At 42.2% G+C, this 17635-nt stretch overlaps 1 protein-coding gene across 1 annotated transcript in view; it reads left to right on the plus strand.

The window, feature by feature from the left end:
• Positions 1 to 2336: 2336 nt before the first annotated feature.
• The window catches only part of LOC308093541 (MAM and LDL-receptor class A domain-containing protein 1-like), a gene marked incomplete at both ends in the record, with an annotated part of 22672 nt that continues 7373 nt past the window's right edge, over positions 2337 to 17635 (plus strand). The window contains 20 exons of the mRNA XM_080439877.1: positions 2337 to 2425; positions 3321 to 3366; positions 4632 to 4701; positions 5115 to 5237; positions 7122 to 7217; positions 7626 to 7707; positions 7903 to 8020; positions 8527 to 8746; positions 9053 to 9172; positions 9599 to 9760; positions 9949 to 10040; positions 10955 to 11122; positions 11467 to 11487; positions 12646 to 12751; positions 13136 to 13323; positions 13961 to 14126; positions 14307 to 14525; positions 15065 to 15243; positions 15622 to 15871; positions 16353 to 16512. Coding sequence (XP_080296003.1) covers positions 2337 to 2425; positions 3321 to 3366; positions 4632 to 4701; positions 5115 to 5237; positions 7122 to 7217; positions 7626 to 7707; positions 7903 to 8020; positions 8527 to 8746; positions 9053 to 9172; positions 9599 to 9760; positions 9949 to 10040; positions 10955 to 11122; positions 11467 to 11487; positions 12646 to 12751; positions 13136 to 13323; positions 13961 to 14126; positions 14307 to 14525; positions 15065 to 15243; positions 15622 to 15871; positions 16353 to 16512 — 2675 coding nt within the window. The remainder of the gene's footprint in view (positions 2426 to 3320; positions 3367 to 4631; positions 4702 to 5114; positions 5238 to 7121; positions 7218 to 7625; positions 7708 to 7902; positions 8021 to 8526; positions 8747 to 9052; positions 9173 to 9598; positions 9761 to 9948; positions 10041 to 10954; positions 11123 to 11466; positions 11488 to 12645; positions 12752 to 13135; positions 13324 to 13960; positions 14127 to 14306; positions 14526 to 15064; positions 15244 to 15621; positions 15872 to 16352; positions 16513 to 17635) is intronic.

The following is a 17635-nucleotide window of genomic DNA, read 5'->3' on the forward strand; positions in this document are numbered from 1 at the left end:
TCAAGCTTCATGTCTTTATTTTCTTCTCTTTGGCTTTAGTGTGAAATATAAGCTATGAAAAGCTCTCCATTCCAATAACTGAAGATTGACAATATCAAGTGTAGGAAAATGTCTGTCTGAGATTTAGAAATCTCAGGCTTGAGGTTTGCCTGATGACAAAACAACCGTTAACCTTACTGCCTTTATGCAGACCTGGGTATGGGAGTGAAATAGTATACTAGTGGATTAGACCAGTGGTTCTCAAACTTTTTCATGTCAAGGACCCCCAAATTGACACTTATCAGCCCACGGACCCCCATTTGAAAAGATAAGCCAGGGACCCCCATAAGAGAAGATTTTTACGGCTCTAGCAACGATTCTCAACCACTTTAATTTCAAGGACCCCCAGTTTGACATGCATTAGGCTACGGACCCCCATTTAATGGAATTTATATCTCTGGGACCCCAATTTATATTGTAAAATCAATGTTAATCTAACTCAGAGTGTACAAATGGAACCAAATGGACCCGTTAGGGTCCATTTGGTTCCATTTGTACACTCTCAGAGTTACAGACCCATAAGGGTCCATTTGGTTCCTGTCTATCATTTAGCTGGGGACCCCCTGGAACCCCCTCAAGTACCCCTGGGGGTCCCCGGACCCCACTTTGAGAACCAATGGATTAGACTATATGCATGTTACCAATGAAATGAACATGCAGGGTTTTCAAACAAGGCTTTGAAGCAGAAATATGAAGGTCAGGATTGATGTCCCTATCAGCTACACCCTTTGACACCTGAAGGACTGAAGAATGTTAAATATTGAAGGAAACCAAAGGCAACAAGATTCACTCTTCTGTCATTTTGATGGAAGGAATTCAGTTGAGAGGGTTTATCAAAGGAAGAGATGGAGATAGATTGTAAAGTTGTGTTGACTGTGCTTATCCACACAATGGTACAGATGAGGAAAATCCAGTCCTGCATTGGGTATGTTTGAACATACTGTACACAAGGAATGTGTCTGTGAGGTCGGTACGTTACAATCAAAGCAACAGTTTACAATTATAGCTGCTGTGCTGCAGGCCATTTTGAGGAGCAATAACCAAGAAGAGGAGAAAGATGAAAAATAGGTAGAGAAGGAAGAAGACATGAGAGATACAGGATGGGCCATTAGCACACTGGTTCTCAACATCAGGTCTGGGGACCACCAGGGGTCCAAATGGGCCGTGATGCACACCAAAGTAGGTAGGCCCTACTGGCAACACAGTTCTGAGGCCCTTTCTGCAAAGGGAAAGACTTTCCAGAGAAGAAGAGAAGTTTTGTCTGTATTAAGCTTGAGGTGGTGAGAAGATGCTTCCACTATTTTATGTATGCCAGACAGGCATGAAAAGAGGTACAACAGGTACTAATGGAGTCCTAAGATGTTATACTTTTACTGTGCTTTATATGCTTTAAACTTGCTTTTGGGGATTATGGTTTATTGTGGCTGTCATGTTGCTGTTGGCCATCCTCCTCCAATTGGAAAGTACTTTAGTTTAGGTCAACTCCTGTTGTTGTTTGTATGGCCTCAAGATGTCGCTGTTAAGTAGGACATCGTCTTTATTGTGCAGAGTTTTGGATATTACACAAATTGCAGTGTGTGTGTGTTAGGTGAAACATTCACTTTTTCATACAAGCTTTTAACTTGGCAGTGGTAGAAAGTAACTAATTTACTTAATTACTAGTACTTAAGTACAATTTTGAGGTATGTTTTACTTTACTGGAGTATTTCCCAATTTTCAGTACTTTTACTTCTACTCCACTACATCTCAGAGGCAAATATTATACTTTTACTCCTCTACAATTATTTGAAAACTTTAGTTACTAGTTACTTTGTAGATTTTGATTATCAATACAAAACATTAACCACTAGTGTAGACTCTACTGACGCAGCGATGTTCCTCCTCCGCGCAACAGCTCTCTGTAAGAGCACTGCTTATCATTATGATGAACTACTACTGTCTGCCATACAAGCTTCAAGCCCTCATCGCACATATACAAGGAGAAATAGGCCTTCAACTCTGCAGTATCGCATGGATCTCTTGACAGAGAAAGGGACGCCAAAGAACTAACGAGGAATACATTTTTAGGCTATTTTACGCACGGGGCTTCGATCGTCAACTAACTTTACATTTATAGGCTATAATGCAACACTATTTCGCTGTCCACGATAAGACTTATACGGATTTTTTCTTTTCTTTGAGAAAGCAGAGCCTTTTTTGACCGGACAACTGTAAGAAAAGTGTGACAGAGTCAGACTAAACGTCAGAATTGCACATTTACGCGTTTTGTGAAGTTGGAACTTTGATTGGGAAGCATGATGGTTACTGCATTAAGGATAGTGCATCTCACCACGGGTATGGTGATGGCTTTTACACTTATCAGCCAGATGGAGATCATGTGTTTATGGTAAGTCTCAAAATCTCTCTTTTTTTAATCAGACATGGCATGAGGGCAATGTTGATGTGATCAAAATTGCAGTCTATATAACATGATAAGCCTATGGCCCCTGGACACTTCCATAAGAGTAAGGTACTGTAGGCTTCTAAAATGTATTTGATGATGTATTGTAGAGCTACACAATTATTGTGTTCTGGTCCTGTCCATGTTGCACCTCATTCACATCAAGTAAGCCTATCATATAGCATTAGCTGTATTTATGATTCTGACGTTTTCAATCTACGAGATTCTCGTAGATTGAAAACGTCAGAATCATAAATACGTCTACGAGGGTTGTATACTACAGCTAATATAGCATCACATTTCTATCGCATCTTTATTTTTTTGTGGCAAAAATGTTGCAGAGAGTTGAAATTTAACATATTTATATATATATATTTTTTAAATATCTTTATTAATTTCAGTTAAGATTGACAAGTCAGAGCAGTTAGACATTTTTGAATTGTCTCCCTTTCCCCATCCCTCCCCCCACGTTGTTATCGTTTTCTTACTTTCTTTTCCAAAAAAGACGATACAAAAAAAAAAACCTAATAAAATATAATCCAGACAAACAAACATAGGCCTACATGATATCAAGCTAGGTATATTTTGACCGTTAAGTCAATGGTCATATTATTATAAAGGTATTGCGCATAAATGTCATTCCATCGTGAGATGACAAAATGTCTACTTTCTCCACCACCGTTTTAACATTTAAACAGTTGTTACTGATGTGTCAAAGATGAAGTATAGAGCATCAGGCCCCATAGAGCCACACTGCTAATAGTGCCACTCCCCCATATCCCTTGTGCTGGGACTGTTGGTGTGAGGAATGTGAGACATTCCTTCACTCTCTGCTGTGAAGGAGAGTCTTAGCACACAGAGTTGTCACTGGAAGGGAGAATGATGGGGTGACCATGTGTGTGTTTGCCACATGGTGATGGTCGGGGATTGTTTTCGTCCCATTGCAGATAGCACCCACGATTGGAAGTGCTGTGTCTTCATCTAGACCAGGGGGGGGTCTTCAACAGAGGGTCTAGGGGGTCCTCAGAGGAGGGAGAGCTAGTGCATCTGCCTCAGAGTTACTACAGGGGGGCCGCCAAATCTTTGCGTGATAGGAACTTTTATTTTACATTAACCTCTTGAACCCTACCCCTTTCTAAGGAGAACTTCAGCCAAAATAGCAGATCTACAAGCTCACAACACCTGGCGCTGCGAGGCATTGTGAGCTTGTAGATCGGCATTGTGAGCTTGTAGATCGGCTTGTAGAATCTGCGACACAATTTTATACAATATGTAGTGGGGGTCCCTGCTTCATCTCTCTCTCAGCTAAGGGGTCCTTGGCCTAAAAAACGTTGAAGACCCCTGATCTAGAGGATGTCTTTGATATAAAGTGGCCTCTGCATTGAATAGGCCATTAAAGATTCCGCCAATTCTACCGCAGAAGCTCAAAAATCCAGACGGTTTTACGCTTTAGGCACATTTTGACCCTTAAAAGTTCTCTCAAACACAAAAATCAAGAATGGGTAAAAAACAAAAGAGGTGACGAAGCACTGTTACAAGAACATAGGCCCTCCTTTGTGATCCATAGGAGTCTACCAGCCTGAAACCAAGACACTGGCCCCTCCAGAAGTAAGGACTGACATACATGAAGAGGGCCCCAAGATGAGGTGGAGGAGATGGGCATCAAGGAACAAGTCTGTGTCCCCTAGTTGGGCCGCTGATAAGAGGGGCCACTACTGAGATCAGCACCAGCTAGAGGAGTCTGACCCTGACCTGCTGACTGAGGAAGGACATGGCAACGCTACACAGATAGTGGTAGGTGAATATTGTTGTACAGTATGGTGCACTATTTATGAGCAGTTAGAGCAGAACTTAAACCCTCTAGACCAGTGATTCTCAAGCTGTGGGGTTGACAAGCAGCGGTATGGACTCTGTTCATGAGAATAGTTTGAATCACTGTTAGTCTTTATCTTCTGTGTATAAAATGGCCAATGGAGGAATACATGAGAAAAGTGAAAATGTATAGAAGGCAAGATTGGAATCGTCGCAATCTTAATTCAGGGAATCGATTTTCTTCCAAACAGAATAGAACTAAAACACACTGGGTCTGAAGTCTGAACTCAATACTTGTGTGTATTTTCTTATTCTCTTATATGCTTTCCTTTGCTTTCAGAGAGTGAATCTGTCCTTTGGCTTTCCTTTCTATGGCCATATACTAAAGGAAATCACCGTGGCAACTGGAGGTAAGTGTTCTACGGCTACGCCACCACTCAATCTTTTGTCTGCAAATTGTGAGTGGAGAATTATAAATGACTAAAATGTGTTGAAACATGGAATAAGGTACAGTGCAATATTTATAAATGTTTGATCGCAATACTAATACAGTAGGAGGCTTTAAGAAAGTAACCTTTTTCCAGTCCAGAATATCAGATGGAACCATACAATTTTAAGGTCATGAAATGGTTTATATCCATTGTGTCTTCATGCCCTACAAAATAACTTAAGGTGACCTGTGTGTGTGTGTGTGTGTGTGTGTGTGTGTGTGTGTGTGTGTGTGTGTGTGTGTGTGTGTGTGTGTGTGTGTGTGTGTGTGTGTGTGTGTGTGTGTGTGTGTGTGCATGCATGTGTGTGCTTGTTTGCGTGCTCTCCTTCACAGGTTTCATTTACACAGGAGACATCATCCATAGGATGCTAACAGCCACTCAGTATATTGCTCCTCTGATGGCGAACTTTGACCCCAGCCTATCCCAAAACTCCACTGTGCTTTACTGTGACAACGGTAAGTAATCTAACACACACGTTACTGGGAAAACCAACATTGAAAGCAATCCACCTAAGAAATACATTTGTACTGGAGAGGGTGATGCTGTACACAGTAAAAACAATTCTTCCATTCTCAGCGTTGAATGAACACTTAAGGACCTCATATAATTTGTTGCGCTCCTGAAATAGCAGATCTACAAGCTCACAACGCGCTGCGCTATGGAGCGCTGTAGATCGACTGGTAAATTGGCTTGTAGTAGGTTGGGTATTTTCAGCGTGCAACACCGCAAGCAAATTCCAGCTTGAGGGTTTTGCTGCGTAGGTACACAACCTTGCATTTTATAGCATGTTGCATGTCGTTGCTGTCGAGCAGAAACCTTGTATCTCCAAACTGCAACTTTTTCTCTTTGTCATTTTTTTTGTCATTAAATAAAAAACATCACGTGGATGCACCTGGGACACATCATCATTGTTGTAGCCTGTGGTCGACGAGTGTTTCGGTCTCGCAACATACACCCTCGCCCAGGTGACCCAGCCGGGGTCGATCAAGCCCCGACTTACGTCCCAGTAGTTATCCACGGTCAGTCCTCTTAGGGAAAGACAGTCAGTCTGCTTCTCCGGAACTACTCTGCCAGGACCGGGGGAGGCTCTGGCACGTGGAGGGACTAGGCTCTGTGGATGGCCTCCCGGCCGGGCCCCTCCTTCGTCTCATCAGGTCCAGGACCTGAGCGTTGCACCAGACTCCCCCGCTCCAAACATTTCACTCCGGCGTGATGGTGTCTTGGGCCGTGGTGGTACTGCAGGCTCCACTTGCGGCTTGCCTGAAAGGCCCTCCTTAAAGGCAGCACCGTGGGTTTGTTGGGCTTTTTCCTCACGGAAGACTGGGCTGGGGGGCCAACCCATACTGCGCCCTACGTAAAAGTAGTGAAAATAGCCGATCTACAAGCTCACAATGCGTCGCAACATTAGATCGGCTATTTTCATTATTTCCGAACATTTCCATTCCATTTCGTCATAAGTTACGGTTTTGGACATATGAGGTTTCCACCTAACAGCAACGATGTGTACTGATATTTTGTGCATAGGTGGACAAATTCACTGTAGGTGTGCTATCATTTCATTCATGCCTTTTCACAGGAAATGTTCGCAAGCATGTTGGACAGTATCAGATGACAATCACACACACTGCTCAGCAGCATCAAATGTATTCAACATTTAAACACTGACATTTGTGTGTGTGTGTGTGTGTGTGTGTGTGTGTGTGTGTGTGTGTGTGTGTGTGTGTGTGTGTGTGTGTGTGTGTGTGTGTGTGTGTGTGTGTGTGTGTGTGTGTGTGTGTGTGTGTGTGTGTGTGTGTGTGTGTGTGTGTGTGTGTAGGCACAGCGTTGGTGGTGGTGCAATGGGACCATGTTCATCTCCAGGACAGTTTTAACTTGGGAACCTTTACATTCCAGACCACCCTGCACAGTGACGGCCGTATCATCTTTGCCTACAAAGAGGTGGCACTCCTCTTCATCTTATTACATTAATTACTGTTATGTTATTTTTTCATAGATCTCCATTGACATCAACGACATCATTGCAAATAATCACCCTGTTAAAGTGGCTCTCTCAGATGCATTTGTGGTGCTTCATGATTAGGAGCAGATTCCAAGTGAGTATAGCAGAACATAGAGATAAAAACTTTGATAATGTATCACTGCCATCAGAGGGAACCAAATACATTAATTAAACTTTTGAGGGATTAATTATAAGACTGTTATTCCTGCAATTGAATTAAAACACAAAAATCTGCTAAATTCAAGGTAGAATTCAATTCAAGGTTCAAGATGTTCTTCTGTCAAAAGTGATGTAATACCAACACTATGGATCTGCCCACTGTCATATTTTCTTGGTGCAGACGTCAGGAGGAGAACCATCTATGAGTACCACAAAGTAGACATCCTAAAATCCAAGATCTCCAATTCTACAGCCATTGAGATGCTACCTCTACCCAGTAAGTCATCTTTACTAACAGTTTAGAACATGGGTCTTCAACAGGGTGTCCGGGACCCCTAAGGGGTCCTCAGAGTTTCCACAGGGGGGCATCCAAATATTTTGTATTTACATTAACCCTACAGTACATATTAATAGAAAAAATTAACAAAAACTTGACACAACACTGATGATAGGGCTGTCAGACAAGTCTATGAGGCTATCAATGAAATCTATGAAGAAGTTTAAATATGTATTGGGGGTCCCTGCTTCATCTCTCTCTCAGCTAAGGGGTCCTTGGCCAGAAAAACTGTTGAAGACCCCTGGTTTAGACGCAAGCTGCACAGCTACTGTACACTATCTTATGCAAGGCTCTGTCCTTCTGCCTCTGACTCTTCTCACTCAGCCCATTGTATTTCTGCATTCCCAGCATGTCACCAGTTCTCCAGCTGTGACGCATGTGTCACGTCTCAGATTGGCTTCAACTGCACCTGGTGTAGCCGACTGCAAAGGTACACAGCAATTGTTTTAAGTTCAAATGCAATCACATATTCACCTCTGTCAACTCTCTATATCAACCCTGTAATTGTCTGGGATTGAGATATATTGCATATCTATAGCATTAAAAGAGAGAAAGAGAGAGAGAAAGAGAGAGAGCTAGGGTTCATGTGGTTAAATATAAACCTACGATATGTCCTGTTGCCCAGAAAAACACTGACTGGGGGAGGAGATGGGAAAGCCATGTTGAAATGGACAGAAACTGGGGACAAGGGAAGCAGGTGGCAGAGGGCCAATGTGTCTGTTGACCATGACCAACCATTCTGGGTAATAATGATCTTAGTATTATGACGTTCAGTACACAGCAAAATCCTCAGTGTTAAAGCTGCATTCTGTAACTTTTATGTCCTGCCTGGGATTTGAACCCTGGTCTGCTCTGCCGCATGAGAGACCATATTTGTACCTCTCATTCAAGATACAATCCCAGCTTGGTCAAGGGAGATGATTGTGCTTGTTAGCTTCCGGTGCTATCATTTCATTCATGCCTTTTCACAGGAAATATTCGCAAGCATGTTGGACAGTATCAGATGATCACACACACTGCTCAGCAGCATCAAATGTATTTAACATTTAAACATTGACATGTGTGTGTGTGTGTGTGTGTGTGTGTGTGTGTGTGTGTGTGTGTGTGTGTGTGTGTGTGTGTGTGTGTGTGTGTGTGTGTGTGTGTGTGTGTGTGTGTGAGAGAGCTGCATGAGCTGCATGCATCCAAGTCTGTATGTCAATCCATCCAATACATGTATTTACTTCCTGCCTGTGATCTCATGAACCAGCTGTTTGTTGTCACAGGCGTACAAGGTGAACTGAAGGTGTTTCTGAAGCAGGGCTCCAGAGACACTCTGCTGTGGTGGCTGTCAGGAGACCAGGGAGACTTGTGGCGTCATGGCGAGGTCGCAGTGGGTCGGACGCCAGACGACTTCACCGTCGCATTTGAAGCCACTCGAACCTTCATCGCCATTGATGACGTGGATTTCTCCAACTGCATCCTACCAGGTTGGCAAAAAACACACACAATAATACCAGCACCTGGTTTATGCTTGATTTATGCTAGGTACTGCACACAGAAAACGCAGAAAAGCTCAGCTTGTAGATCAGCTTTCACCCTTAACGCTTCTAATAATAGCAATACTACTTGTAATAATTCTAATACTAATACGACCGCTAACATTCACCCCCTGGGAAACCCCACCCTGGAAGAACCCCCACTGTGACCACCTGGGATCGGGGGAGATGTTAGGCTTCTGGGCATCAGGCAGGGCTACTCTTCTATGGTACATTCTGTCATGTGGTTCTTTCCAGAGCCCCAGCCCCAATGCCCAGAGGACATGTTTACCTGCAACAACACAGTGTGTGTGGAGCACAGCCGCGTGTGTGACTTCAGTGATGACTGTGGCGATGAATCCGATGAGATCAGCTGTGGTAAGTTGTAACAGCTATAATGGTTGAAATGCTAAATGTCGGCTGTAGTGTCTCATACATTGTAGCCTACCGTAATTCAAGTTCAGTCTTTGTTAATCATAATCATAATCAGATTAACCTGTAACCCCCACTGTGTTTGCTTTTCATGTTTTAAATTTTATTCCATCTTTTTGTGGCATTTTACTGTTTCATGAAAGCCATTCCCATGGAACCAGTTCTTGCAACTTTCAAACAATGCATTCACCATCATTGTAACAATTTGCCTGTTTTCCTAAATTCCTGAAACTCTGACTATATCTGGAGACGAGACAGTTGGAGACATCTGAGAGCTGCAACGAGACCACAGTCATTATCCTGTACCTGTTTCTAGCCGGCCAACAGTCTCTACTACTCTCCCCATTTGTTTCCTTCTCTGCTATAACACAGACCAACAGGGTGGGAGGGATCGCTGTAGCTTTGAGGAGGGCCTTTGTTCCTGGAACAGGAGTGAGGTGGATATCCTCGGGATGCATTGGACACATGAGAATGGGGAGACCGCTTGGCCTGGCCACGGACCTCCCAGAGATCACACTATCAACACTGCCGCAGGTAAGGAATTCTGCTGTACTGTGTTGTCTCTGTCTGTTGACATCTTGTATCACTCCCCAGCATGCATGCTGCCGTGGCGTCCACCACAGTTTCTTCTTGGTTGACTAAATGAAAGAATGAAATGAAATTTTCAAAAGCTTGCAGGGTACTCTACATTTGACATGAACATGTGCATTGTTATTTTTCAGGTCATTTTATCATCCCTGGGGCTGCCCTGACTGAGAAAGGTCAGACGTCTGAGATACTCTCTGGCACCTTACTACCCAGCACCAACTGTACTGTAAGTACAGATTGACATATTATCTATGTATTTTGGGAGTACTGCTAAATCTCTCTCTTTGTGCTTGTAAGCATCAGTCTTAACAATTTCTTATAGCTTGTTGATAGTGGAGAGTTATGACCTCTACAACCTCTGGCTAGGGCAGACAAGGAGAAGTAGTGCATAACCAGCACCAAATGCTTTGAATACTTTGAATACTGAATACTTCGGCCACATGGGCCCCATACGGTTCCATTTAATAGGAATTCATGAGAGAGTTGCATATTTTCCCACTTAGCCTCACCAGATGTACCTATAGTATAATATACTATGCCTTTTTACTGTATATGTTCTTTGTATATAATCTAAGTATTATTGGGCGGTGAAACCGCCCCTATATGTGAGGTTTCTATATTTGCACCCGCCAACCCTGCGCTGTGATTGGCCACCAGTGTACCCCCCTAACCCTGCACCGTGATTGGCCAATCACAGTCTATTCAGGACTGTGATTGGCTAATGAAACATGACACATGTGCATAGCCCTATAAATAGGACTGTGCACTTAAAAAAAACACATTTATGTTTTTTTAAAGTTAGGGGTGTACAATGGTTGGTCCACAATATTACTTTTCTTTAAGTGAACTTCCATCACTGTGATGACCACTGTGACCACACCGCCCACTTCACACTGGGTTTGATTTTTGTATTATAACAACAGAATAAGATTCACTTCTAATCTTCGTTTACAATTTGCTAATATTTTGTCATGGTGACATTGTGGAAAATAAAATTGGAGATTACACAATGACATCACTTACAGTGTTAATATTAATATTGATGCTTGCTCCTCTATGGTCTCATTTCCTGTCCTTCTTCACTGCTGAAAAAATAAAACCAAAAGCACATCATTCTTACTGCTGTCTGTCCATGTGTAGGTTAGATTCTATTTCTACAGTCTGGATGATGTGATAGGAACGCTTGCTGTGCGTTCCAGGACATACCAGTCTGGCAGCGGGGACACAGTGCTGTGGCTCAAAGGTCAATCACACAACTACAGTTGGCAGAGGGCAGAGGTCACCCTCACATCCACCACCAATAGCAAGGTCAGTGAACCTCTCATTCAGTAAGCAGTGGTTCTCAAACATTTTTTTAAAAATTAGGTCAAAGACCCCCCATAACTCTGAAAGTATACAAATCGAACCAAATGGACCCGTAAACCTGTCTTGTTTGCTTCCATTGCATCATCACATTTAAGAATATATGACACAATTTTTTTAATCATATGGTATTCATACCGTGTGTAATTAAAGCAATTAGTTTTAGTTTTACTGTAATATGAAATGGCTCATAAAATAGATTAAATCAACTATAGTGACACAGATTTGCTAAAAGTACATAGGTCATTTCTGTGAATGTGAGTGTACTCTGTGTCAATTTGCATGTGTAGCTCAACTGTAGCAATAAAACTGTACGACATTCATGGCCGTGGCTTGTTTCTTGTATGATTCATCAGTTCACTTGCATGACAGAAAATTACCCACATGGCCTACGTTTTTATAGTATGTCTGCTCCCCAGATTGTCTTCTGCTATCAGCAAGGAAACGGCACAAGAGGGTTACCGTATTTTCCGCACTATAAGGCGCACCATCAGTGCGCCTTATAGTGCGGATGCGCCTTATAATCCGATGCGCCTTATATATGTATCAATATTGGTTCCCTTGGTTTCCGCACTATAAGCCGCACCGTCAGTGCGCCTTATAGTGCGGATGCGCCTTATAATCCGATGTGCCTTATATATGTATCAATATTGGTTCCCTTGGTTTCCGCACTATAAGCCGCACCGTCAGTGCACCTTATAGTGCGGATGCGCCTTATAATGCGGTGCGCCCTATATATGAAAATAATACATTTATTGAAGGTGCGCCTTATACTAAGATGCGCCTTATAGTGCGGAAAATACGGTAGTTGCTGTGGATGACATCTCTTTCTCCAAAGCATGTGTACTTGACCCCAACAACAGCCAGATTTTCAACAGATTTTTTTTGCGTTGGGTTTTGGATAAATAACGGAAATAAGCTTTGTATTTAAAAAAAAAGAGGCTTATATGATATTAACACGATTTGTGAAATCAACACTTGTTATGATTTTTTTTATCACACAGGGAAAATAATCAACATTTTAAAAAGCACATTAACAGCTTCAAAAGTCACAATTGAGATATTAACAGGTGCAATCATTGACCAAGGTCAATGACTTAGGTTTACTGTATGTTAACTACAGACTTTATTTTGTGCAAAATCCACCAAACGAGAGAAAACATGAAGCCCCAAGTATGCTATTTAGTCATTTGCAAGCAGATCTGTGTGTTATCGAAACGTAGAATCGAGCAATAAACGGTGGAGCTTATTTTGCCAGTGTGCGGAGTGCGGACTTTATTTTTATTTCATGCACTTCATACCGTACCTGTATTTACCGATGTACAATTAGTTGCCACAGCAATGCCCTGCACCTTACACTATTGTAAAACACAAGCAGAAATTATGGTTGGACCGTTAACTGTGAAGTTCCTCTTTCTGTCCTCAGCTCTGTCTGTCGATGGCTGTTCCTTTGAGAGGGATCTGTGTAGCTGGGTCCATACCAAGGAACTGAGGATGAGATTGACTGGCAAAGAAGGTCTGGTCCCACTGAGACTCCCAATACGGGGCCTGCAGGAGACCACACCACTGGCACTGGTCAGTTAAGCTAGGCCATGGGTCTTCAACAGGAAGGGGAAAAAACACTTTTTAAATTGCAACACAATTTTATACAATTGGGTGCCTGCTTCGTGTTTCTCTCAGCATATGGGGTCCTTGGCCTGAAAAACTTTGAAAACCGTGAGCTAGGATATTTTAGATTAGCATTCTCCCTGGATATTATGTGGGTGATTAATAGCATTCCATGATTAATGAATTTTGACTAAGCTATACAGAAAACGGTCTATTGTTTTTGTGTAAACATGTCTTGTCTTGCTTAAATTGGAATTTAAAGTGATTAAATTATGTAATAACTCAACGACTGTTTTTAGCTATAAAGTCCAGTATTTCTTATTGGCTAGTTCTGTTTGTGTTGTTTGACAGGCCAGTATCTGTACATTGAGAGTTCCCTACCAAGTGTGAAGGGGAATGTGGCCCAGATTCAGTCATCACTGCTTCCCCCTGCTGGAGAAAAGGGATACTGTTTCTCGTTTTGGTACCACATGTTTGGAGCTACAGTGGGATCTCTGAAGATGGTTCTACAAACGCCTAATAACGTGACAAAAATACTGGTAAAAGTAACTCTGTTCAGTTTCAAAGTAAAAGCAAAAAAACATGAAAGATAAGTGTCAAATGCTTCTTAAGTTTTTATGATGTGATTTTTTTATTTGAAACAATACATTTACCCTTACTCTTACGTAATAAAATAATACTCATGAGTTTCTAATGACAAGAGCCAATTCTTATGTTGGCTATATATTGATTTACTGATATTTACAGTTTACAGATGTACAGTATAATGCAAGACCATAGTACATTTTTATTGTTAATACAATCAGATGTACAGCTGGCTATGCATCATGAATCTCATAGTAGCTACCATTCTGTTAAATATGCTGAATGAAGAAATAGAAAAGCTCAAGTTAGAGATGGGAATTTTGATAGAGATTGATGAGGCCTACACTTTTAATAGTGACCTTGGACTGACCCGTGGAGATTGCACAGCTTACTTCCCCGAACGGTAGTCATAAGAGCAACAACTATGAGTTGATTACGAAATATATAGAGCCATTTCAAACCGTTATAATTACATGATTGTGAAACTGTTGTTGCAAAATAACATTAATCATATCCTACATTCAGGAGTGTGTTGTTGATTAGGTTGTCAGTATCACATCCTCATTGTGGACTGTCCTTCCTGTACTGTAGGTGTGGCAACGGTCAGGCAGTCAGGGGGATGAGTGGCGACAGGCCCAGAGACATGTGTCCTCACAGCAAGTTCACCAAGTGATTCTGGAGGCTTCGGTGGGAGGAGAGGCGGGGGACATAGCTCTAGATGACATCACATTCACCACTGGGCCTTGTCCTGCTTCAGGTACTGAGTCTGGTCTGTGTAGTGTAGAACATGCCACAGCCTAGGCAATGGTCACATATTATGGTCAGAGAAGCTGATATTTTCAAGGCAACGGCAGCATTCTACTGAATAAGAAAAACAAAAAAAAATCTCTGTATGTATACGTAAAGATTTTACAAATGACTAAACGTTATCCTCTAGATGTGTGTGATTTCGAGGAAGGGAGCTGTAATTGGCAGCAGCAGACTGATGATAACTCAGACTGGATCAGACATTCTGGGCCCACCCCCAACCCTAACACAGGACCAGACAGCGACCACACCACCCACACACCCACTGGCTATTACTACTATGTGACTTCCTCTGTCGCCGACCTGGCTGGCCAGACAGCCAGAATGGCATCCCCACTGTACCCCGCAGGTAATGGCAATGTTGACTTAAACCATACAGGTGATCTACAAACTGGGACTCAGAGTAGTGTAGAATAGAATAGAATAGAATAGAATTATACATTGCACAAAATGATGATTTACTGTGACACATAGGGATCCACGGGCACATGCATTGCAAAACATTTGAGTCTTTGCATTGTTGTCAGTAATGTCAACTTGTTAGATAAGGAAATGTCTTTCGGCATAATTTCCTCTTTGCTTAAATGATCACTGTTTATCAATCAATTAATCCGTAAATGGGAATGTAGTAGCAGGTGTCAGCCTCCCATTTGTAGTTGATTTTTTTTGCAAATCTTATATATATTTGTTCTTTTTTCAAGCAAACATCTTTAACTAAAATCTTTGCTTCTGGGGGGGGGGGGGGGGGGTAAATATTTCCAGATGGGGGTCTGCGGCAAAATACATATCATTTTTGGGGGTCCTTGACATGAAAATGTATATCTGTTATTTTTGAATGGCCAAAGGAATCTTAAACCGACACAGATGCTTTCCCGCTCTTAATTCAAGGTAAAGGAAGGTGTGTGCAGCTGTGGTACCACATGTATGGCAGAGGAATGGGTGCCCTGAATGTGTACCAGCAGAATGAGGACGGCCAGAAGGCCCTGCTCTTCTCCCAGTCAGGAGACCAGGGACCACTGTGGAGGTTTGCCCAGGCTTCCCTGGTGCAACATGTGAAGCCTTACAGGGTAAGTCCTGTATGGTTTGTTCATTTGTTAGTTTCAAAGCCACTTCTGAGCAAACAATGATGTCTGGTTAAAAGATGTTTTATGCATAATGTCTGTTTAAAAAAAAAATGATAAATCATTTTATACAGTAGTTTCTACTTAACAGTAAAACTTTATTTATTTTTTTATCTGTGAATTCCTTTCATAAATTAAAGGAATGAAAAACCGACAAGAAAACATGTATTTAAAGATCTTATATTTTCTTGGATTTTCTTATAAAATCGTATATTTCCAAAACCTTAATTTTCCATCTATCCGTTTGTCTGTCTGTCTGTCTGTCTGTCTGTCTGTCTGTCTGTCTGTCCGCCCACCCGTCCATCCCCCCGCCTATCTGGTTAGATTGTTGTGGAAGGCGTGAGGGCTGGTTCTACCCTGGTGATGACCCAGGAGGGCGACGTGGCGTTCGATGACGTGCGGGTGTCTGACAGCCCGTGCCCGTCTCCTGGGTTCTGTGACTTTGAGGGCAGCCTGTGTGGTTGGAGCAACGTGGGCGGACGTGTGGACCAGGGAGACTGGCTGAGGGGCAGAGGGCTCGACGCAAGGCTCAACGCGGGGCCTGCCGTTGACCATACCACCAACTCAGAACAGGGTGACTATACCCGCCTTTCTCAACTCATTTTCTTCGGGTCTCAAAAGTGAGTCCTGGGAATTTCAGAGAAGGTGGCAGACAAAGACCAGCTCAGATGCAGAGTTTTGTTAAAGATACTTTAGTGTACTGTGGTCAATGCAAAATTAATCCCAATTTATAGCCAGTTGCTCTATGACACTGGTCTACACAGTAAACTCCTCAGTGTTACAAATTAATGAATTAACACTGAGGATTTGATGTGGCTGAGTTCTATAATATAATTCTAATATTAACTGTTTGTACTTCATGCCTCTTATTTCAGTCGTATATCTCTTAACTTTCCCACAATGCAACCCCCATTAGCAGCAGGCCCAGGCATTCTGTTTCTTTAGGGTTGATTTTATCTGGATTGCAGTAGCTCCATGTAATGTACTTCCCCAATCTTTTGTTCTGTATGTGTAATTTAGTTTTATTTCTTTTTTTTATGCCATGCTGTCCATAGGCTATTATCTGCTTGTGGACAACTCACTGGGCCAGTCGGGAGACCAGTCCTTTTTGATCAGTGACCAATTCCAGCCTGCCACAAGAGGGCACTGTCTCGCATTCTGGTACCACATGTATGGCTCTCATGTGGGGACTCTCAAAGTCTATGTATTTGACAGGTAATTACTGTAATGCCAAGCCTTTAGCAGTATTACATTAGCGCAGATTGACAAGCTCTGGTCGTCATTGGACATTATTATCACAGAAGAAGCTTTAAGGAGCACACTGCAGCCTTTTTGACATATGGGTCCAAAGTACATCCATTGTGCCCTCCAGTCCCACGCATATACATGCACATGGGACATACTTATGGATTATGGCACAATGGACTAATGAACTAAGTAACAAAATATTACTGAGATGCGTGGTGATTTTCATGTGATGTTTTGAGAGGCATACTTCAATATCAATCATGAATAGGTTTACAGTATGTCAATAACGAAAACAATATACAATAGTTACTGTTACTGTAACTAAGAGTGATGACAAGGGACCCACATGTCAAAAAGGCTGGTATGCTCCTCTTTTAACCTCTTAAACCTTATATAGTATATACTTCATTAACTGGGGTCCCATAGGGGTGTAATCTTGGTCCCAGTGGCGTTTCTGGACATCCCGGCACCCTAGGCGAGATCACCACCCGAAAAGAATATTTTTTTTGTTGTTATTACGGGGCCAGAGCTCAGCTCTGGACCTGTTTTAATGTTCCCCTCTTTTTTCTTCTGCCACTTTTGGCAGTTCTGGCTGAACCGTGCATACGCTTTTTACGAAACTTGGCCATATGGTAGATGGTCATGAAAAACTATCAAGAAATAATTCTCACAATCTTTCGTCAAAAGGTGGCGCTATAGCAAAATGCCGACTTTGAACAGGTACAACTCATGCCCTGTTTGACCTACAGCCATGAAACTTCAATATACATATGCGTCTACTCATGATCAACAACTTTCACACTCTGACTTTTGACCTCTGACCTTTAGATCTCCCACCATTTTGAATTATATGAAAAACAGTTAAAACCTATCTCCTCCTGGGATTTTTGAGTAATCTGCACGAAACGTTTTACACATGAACTTTGGACCTATGCCGACAAACATGTGCAAAAGATTTTCCATAAGTGAAAAAATGAAGCTTTAATGAGCCAATGAATATTGCAGTTTTATGACAATTATTCATCTGCCCCTAACACATACATGCAGACTCACATTTCTTTGAAACTTTGCGGTAATGTTGAGGGTCATT

The sequence above is a fragment of the Gymnoscopelus braueri genome (genome assembly GCF_963280865.1).
Source record: "Gymnoscopelus braueri genome assembly, chromosome: 10".
NCBI classification, from domain to species: Eukaryota; Metazoa; Chordata; class Actinopteri; order Myctophiformes; family Myctophidae; genus Gymnoscopelus; species Gymnoscopelus braueri.